This window comes from Cicer arietinum, chromosome 1 (assembly GCF_000331145.2).
Source record: "Cicer arietinum cultivar CDC Frontier isolate Library 1 chromosome 1, Cicar.CDCFrontier_v2.0, whole genome shotgun sequence".
Classification (NCBI taxonomy): domain Eukaryota; kingdom Viridiplantae; phylum Streptophyta; class Magnoliopsida; order Fabales; family Fabaceae; genus Cicer; species Cicer arietinum.
Genome location: NC_021160.2, coordinates 47,574,522 through 47,581,332, shown reverse-complemented (window position 1 = coordinate 47,581,332; position 6,811 = coordinate 47,574,522). Strand labels below are relative to the sequence as shown.

Sequence of the window (6,811 nt, the reverse complement as noted above, 5' to 3'; positions counted from 1 at the left end):
CAATATTTTAAACCTACCCATATAGCTACTGAGCCCTATCAGGACATTAATCCTGAACCTCCTCAAGTAGTTATCCCTCTCCCACCCACTCATATTCCTATCGAACCTGCCGAGTCTGCCCCCCAACCTCCAAGACCACTACAAACATATCAGCATCGTCGCTTATCCTCTGTTGTGCCTGTTCCTGCTCCCATTACAGACTCTATTCCGACGCCACCTCCGGATCCGGCCCTGCCACCTGAGCCTGACCTTCCCATTGCTCTTCGTAAGGATATTCGCACCACCCGTAATCCATCTCCTCATTATATTGATTTGTGTTATCATCGTTTTTCTCCTTTACATTACACTTGCTTGTCCTCCTTGTCTTCTGTTTCTATTCCTAAAACTACAAGTGAAGCATTATCCCACCCTGAGTGGAGGCAAGCAATGCTTGATGAGATGTGTGCTCTACAAAGCAATGGTACTTGGGAATTGGTCCATTTACCTCATGGGAAGTCGTTAGTCGGGTGTCGTTGGCTTTATACATTAAAGGTTGGTCCTGATGGTAAGATTGATCGATTTAAGGCTCGTTTGGTAGCCAAGGGATATACTCAGATTTTTGGGTTGGATTACAGTGATACATTCTCACCGGTTGCCAAAATGGCATCTGTCAGACTATTTTTCTCCATTGCAGCAATTCGACATTGGCCCCTCCATCAGCTTGACATTAAAAATGCCTTTTTGCACGGTGATCTTGAAGAGGAAGTGTATATGGAGCAACCACCAGGGTTTGTTGCTCAGGGGGAGTCTTCCAACATAGTTTGTCGGCTACACAGGTCCCTTTATGGTCTTAAACAATCTCTTAGAGCTTGGTTTGGCAGATTCAGCTCGGTAGTACAAGAATTTGGTATGATCCGTAGTGAAGCCAATCACTCTGTATTTTATCATCACTCAGCTCAAGGGTGCATCTATCTTATTGTTTACGTGGATGACATTGTTATAACTGGTAGTGATCAGCAAGGAATACTCCAGTTAAAACAACATCTTTCAAATAAATTTTAGACTAAAGACTTTGGTAAACTCGTTATTTTCTAGGTATTGAAGTAGCCCAATCCAAGGATGGCCTTGTAATTTCACAAAGAAAATATGCTATGGATATTCTTGAAGAAATAGGCCTATTAAATGCCAAGTCAGTTGATACTCCTATGAATCCAAATGTCAAACTCCTACCCAATCAGGGGGAACCTCTATCAGATTCAGGAAGATATAGGAGATTGGTTAGAAAATTAAACTATCTCACAGTCACTCGTCCTGACATTTCCTTTGCTGTCAGTGTGGTAAGTCAGTTCTTAAATTCTCCTTGCCAAGAATATATGGATGTTGTAATCCGGATTCTTAAATACATCAAAAGTGCACCTGGAAAAAGTCTCATTTATGAAGATAGAGGACATACTCAGATAATTGACTACTCAGATGCCGATTGGGCAGGCTCACCCATAGATAGACGATAGTTTTGGCAAATTCATTTAATTACAAGTGGGTTTGAAGTAAAATGATTTATGTTGAAAATATTTTATTTTATTACTCCTAGTCAAACTAATATTTAGAGTTAAAGTCAGTTTTGCCTAAAAAAGAACAAAAGACATATATATTCACTAAAATCACATTTGACATAGGACAAAATCAATTTTGATACAAGTCAAGGTGAAACCAAACACACACCAAGACTGTTACCAGAGGAAAATTACTTTTCTTGAAGATTAACACCACTGGTCAAGGAAAATGCTGTGAAAACAGGATAGGAAATATGAAAGGCATCAAAAAGTTACAGACCTGATGAACCAGTTGAGCGATTAAGGGCTGCGGAAACTTCTTGTCTTATTGAGCGTTGCAACTCAAGCTGCATATCCATACAGGCCTCTAGCATTCTCTGCATATTATTCATTCTTTGATGTAGCCTAACCATGTCAATTCTCAAGTCACTAATACTATCCCACTCCTGCCACAAAAATCAAATCACAAAATTATTCAAATATTAACACTAGTATATGGTAGAAAACATTGTTCTAAAGACTCAAGACTCTGGAGTATGGAGTACATCAGCTAAGGGAAAGCGGGTGTGTCCTGAAAATGAATGCACAGTTCCTGCGCGCTGATTATTTATGTCATTTTGTGACCAATTTGGATGACGTGAGTGACGATCCCATAGAGGGAGTGGGGGAGGAGTTGGTGGTAAAGGCGGGTTAAGTGAACTATTGACATTGTCCTCCGGACCAACAATCTGATCACTTCTCTGCTGCTCCAGGTCCTGTTCTGTTGACGAAGAAGAAGGGGTTGTTTCTTGCAGCTCCCACTCAACATGAGCATGACCCTGCCTTTCAACATATGATTGTATCAACTGGTCAAGACTTTCACGAAAACTGCTGCGTAAGAGGTTTGAGACACTTCTCCTGCAAACGGAAAAGACACATTTATTCTAAATTACTTTAAATTTTCCTATTCAAAAAAGAGATTTGCTGAAACACTTCAGTCATATCTACATACCTACTCAGCAGTTCCCTGAGTTCAACACTGTACACATTGTCATCTTCTGGAAAATAGAATCCATGAATTCTACCAACTGGAGGTACTTCATTATCAGAAGGCCCTCCCAACCAAATTTCCACAGCCTCTTGAAAACTACCATCTTCTTGCCACACTTCAGAGGCTTCTACTTGCTCTTGCAGACGAGAATTTTCTTCATCATCATTTCCTAAGATGTTTTGGGGCCATTCATTTGATGTGCTACTGTGCTGATTATCATCCACACTTTCCTGGGGGCTATCTCTCCGCTCTTCGTTAGTTTGATGCCAGTTACTTCCTTCATTTTCAATAATAGTTTCTTCATGTTCCTCTCTTTCCAGAGAAACAGATACAACCGAGTCTCCATTATCAACAATATTTCCCCCTACATGGTCGTGGTGATTTGATACATTGCTTTCATCACCAGTTGTATCACCCAGCAGAAATTGCTCGGTATGTACCTCTCTTGGTTCTTGTTCTTGCATATTGCTATGCACCGTAACTTCAATTTGCAAGCTTTGTTGGGTAAGGTCATTACCAGTATGTCCCGTTGGCATTATATCAACATTTTGTGCAGTGTCATCTCTTCTTTCAACCCTGATATTGGAAGTCGATTCCCAATTTCTTGTTTCTTCTTCTTCTTCATGAGCACATGATATCCCAAGGCTGTCACTTCCATTATTATTAGGCTTTAACTGTTCAGAATGTACAGAGGGGACCACTTGTGAACTGGTAGCTCCAGTTTGTTCAATTGTATTGACATCAATATCACTGTCAGATAAGGTATCAGATAGGTTACTTGCTGCTTGACTGTAACCCAAATTGTCCTTTCTAAAAGAAAATCCTTCCCTGTTCAGAAGACAAGTTAACGTCATTGGTATAAAGCAGACAAAATAAACAAATTTAAATGAAGGAAGGAAAAAAGGACAGGTAGCTTTAAGCAGTAAAAATAAAGCAACAATAAACAATTCCACTTTATTTGGTTTAAGGGAAAATAAGAACAAATAGAAGAATAGTTCAACAATGAAGACATATTCGCAATTGCATTATTAATTTCAAAATGCCTCTAGCAGCAGTAGCATCAACCCATCAAACTGTCATTTCCCATCAAAATACAAACTATAAAAAACACACAGAACAATTTGGACACATTTGCAATAACATTAATTTCAAAATGATCCTTAAGCTATTTGTCATTTTTCCAACAATATCCTTACATACTACAAAGCAAAGACACACACACACTCGTATAAATTTTGTCCTAATTTGTTTGTCAACTAAAACAAACAAACCTTTCTTCCGTGAACTGAAAAAACACATAAAAGCATGTTAAACTTTCATAAAACAAGGTTATGGGAAAATCTGTTTAACACCATGAAATATCATGAGTGGCTTTTAAGGTGGACCAATTGGTTAATTTGTCTATGGTGGAGAAATTGAGATCCAACCATTAATATAATAATATAATATTCAATGGCTAGAATGTAAGAAGGATAACCTGTAGTTACTGCGTGATCAATTTTTATGTTATATTATAGAATGTTCCCATTTTGTCTTTTTGTTATAGTTTTGTGATTTTTGTAAATAATCTAAATTATTGAACAACATATAGTATCTCAAATATTAGTAATTTAAATCTGTAATTTATTTATTTTGTTCTAAGAAAAACCAAGTGCAATTTTTATGACTAACATTTGTATTATATTAACCAAACAAATTAGTATTTATTGAAGAAAAGAAACATGTACAGCGTATTCAATGGCTAGTATTTGTTGAAGTCCGCGAATAGTCTCTCTCTATGAAATACAGAAGTCTACAAATGGTCTGGAATTTGTCTCTTTTTCTGAAGCTGTGTTGAAATCTGACCGGAGATTTGAGTGAGTATGGTGAGATTACAACCGGATCTGAACAAGAGATGAGTTGAAGACGATGAGTATGGTGAGATTAAACCGGATCTGAACCAGAGAGATGGGTGGTTAGAGAAGAAGAGATGAGTTGAACCAGAGTGAGTATGGTGAGTTTACAGCTGGATCTGAACAATGACTGTAGATGACGAAGCATGGGAGGGGAGGACGAGAATGGTGTTTTGTTTCCAAGTTTCATAATAATAGATGAAATCTAATTTCTCCCTTTACTCATTTAGTGTAAATGATCGATGGTTTTTCAGGATGACGATATTGTGGTTCAGCATGATTTGTCTCGACTATGGGAAACTGATTTGAACGGAAAAGATAACGGAGCTGTGGAAACTTGCAAAGATGAATGGGTACTGTCGAAGCATTTTAGGAACTACTTCAATTTTTCCCATCCCCTACTTGCAAAGCATTTGGATCCCGACGAGTGTGCTTGGGCTTACGGGATGAAAGATATAAAATATTTGATAGAAAATAATAGAAAATCCTACACATATAATAACAGATAAATGTGGACTTGATATATAACTCAATAGAGTTTTGTGGAAAATTTGCAATAACAAAGAAACCGGGGTACCGGCAGTATAAGGTTTGATTTGAATTTCCCCACCATAGACAAATTAACCAATTGGGCCACCATAAAAGTCACCAATATCCTGATTGAAAACAAGATATAGAATGGAAACAATGCGACATTTCTGCAAGTATTAGTGAAAAAACATATCAACTAATGAAAACAAAAACCAAAAAACACACCCTTAATTTTGATGTTAGAAAATTTCACCTTCTACACTTCAATTTACCATCTTACTTTATCGTACTAAATTAAAGTGACCAGGTCCAGGTGTTTAAACAAATATAACAGATGCGCACCACTAGACATTAGACATTGCAAAGATGGATACAATAGCAGACAATCTCAGTACAGGTCAGCTAAATGGATCAAAAATAAAAGAGAAAGTCAACAGAAGATGTTTGACCAATTAACATAACACAAGAAACTTTTGAAAGCAAAAAAGAAGTCACAAATAGAGAAGTTGGAAGAGAAAGCAATGAATCCAGAAGACTTCAAAAAAAAATTAAATGGATCATGCTAAGGGCACTTGTTAAGGAAATAAAAAAGAACTTCTGAGTTGAAAATTTCAATTTTTACAATTCCAAAGTACTTAATGCACAATTTCCACGATTTTATTTACACACTTAGGTTCTTAACAAGTGCCTTGAGGGTACCGGTTAGCATTTCCCAAATTAAATTTAGTTTCTTCTCAACATAATTGAAATATGGCTACATACCTTAGACATGATACAGTCTGTTTTTGTCTCAATAAGCCTAATTCACTTTCTGCAATGGAAGTGGACCTGTTATTATCAACGGGTCTATCATTTCTCAAAAATCTGCCTCTAAGCAAGGCCTGAAAATATTTTCAACATACAATCATCAATTTCAAGAGCAAATGTTCAAATTCAAATCAAGTCCTAGATTTTAGCTTTTGGCTTTAAATATAGGTTGTGTTCATTTCAGTTCAGCCTTGAAAAAAAATGCTTTTAAAGGTATAGTTTTTATTTTGTTTCCCCTTCAGACACAATCATTTTAAGCTTCTGAGACCAAAACATTTTTTTATTTTAGGTTTTAAAAATCATTATTATGAAAATTCTTAAATATGTTTTTCAATTAATTATTACAATAACTATTTTTGTTTAAAACAAGCGCAACAAGCGGACCCTAACAGTCTTTCATTTTCTTCAATTGTTCACATTTCAGATTGTAGGAAGTTTTGCAGTTTATAATGCACATACTACAAGTCACTTTTCGCAATGCCTACTATGAAACTGCTTCACTTCAAATTTCCCAATAAATTGAGCACAAAAATGTTCTCTAGCGGGCACTTTATAACACTCTAACTGAATTAAAGCAAATAATTTTACTCAATACACATATAAAATGGTCCAATGTCCACACTTAGTAGTATACACATGGTACAGAAAATGTAACGAAATACGATAAAAAAAATATATATCAAAGTATATCAGTCATTTAGTGTACAAACCTGAATGCGATTGCGATGGGGAAAATGAGATACAGCCCGACGTTCCAACAATTCCTGAACCTCTCTTTGCCTTTCCATCTCACCCTTCTTTAGCATATCAAGCAGAACCTGTCGACCACGTAATTTACGAATTCTTCTTCGTGATATATGTTCACTTTGACCTTCATTCTGATTGACAGCCAATCCATCACGAACACATTCAACTTGGTTACCAACTTCAGAAGATTGTTCTTCCCTATTTTCCCCAAAAGAAATACCTCTCTGCTGGCTACTCATCTCTACCCATTCCCTTACGACACTCACTCTTTC

General features: G+C 36.7%; 1 protein-coding gene across 1 annotated transcript in view; it reads right to left on the bottom strand.

The window, feature by feature from the left end:
- The window catches only part of LOC101495919 (uncharacterized), a 10,801-nt gene extending 3,996 nt beyond the window's left edge, over nt 1-6,805 (bottom strand). Inside the window, exons 1-5 of the mRNA XM_027331736.2 lie at nt 6,503-6,805; nt 5,748-5,866; nt 2,524-3,390; nt 2,078-2,429; nt 1,813-1,978 (exon numbers count right to left, since the gene is read on the bottom strand). Of these exons, the coding sequence (XP_027187537.1) occupies nt 1,813-1,978; nt 2,078-2,429; nt 2,524-3,390; nt 5,748-5,866; nt 6,503-6,778 (1,780 nt within the window). The 5' untranslated portion in view covers nt 6,779-6,805. The remainder of the gene's footprint in view (nt 1-1,812; nt 1,979-2,077; nt 2,430-2,523; nt 3,391-5,747; nt 5,867-6,502) is intronic.
- Between the last annotated feature and the right edge of the window lie 6 nt (nt 6,806-6,811).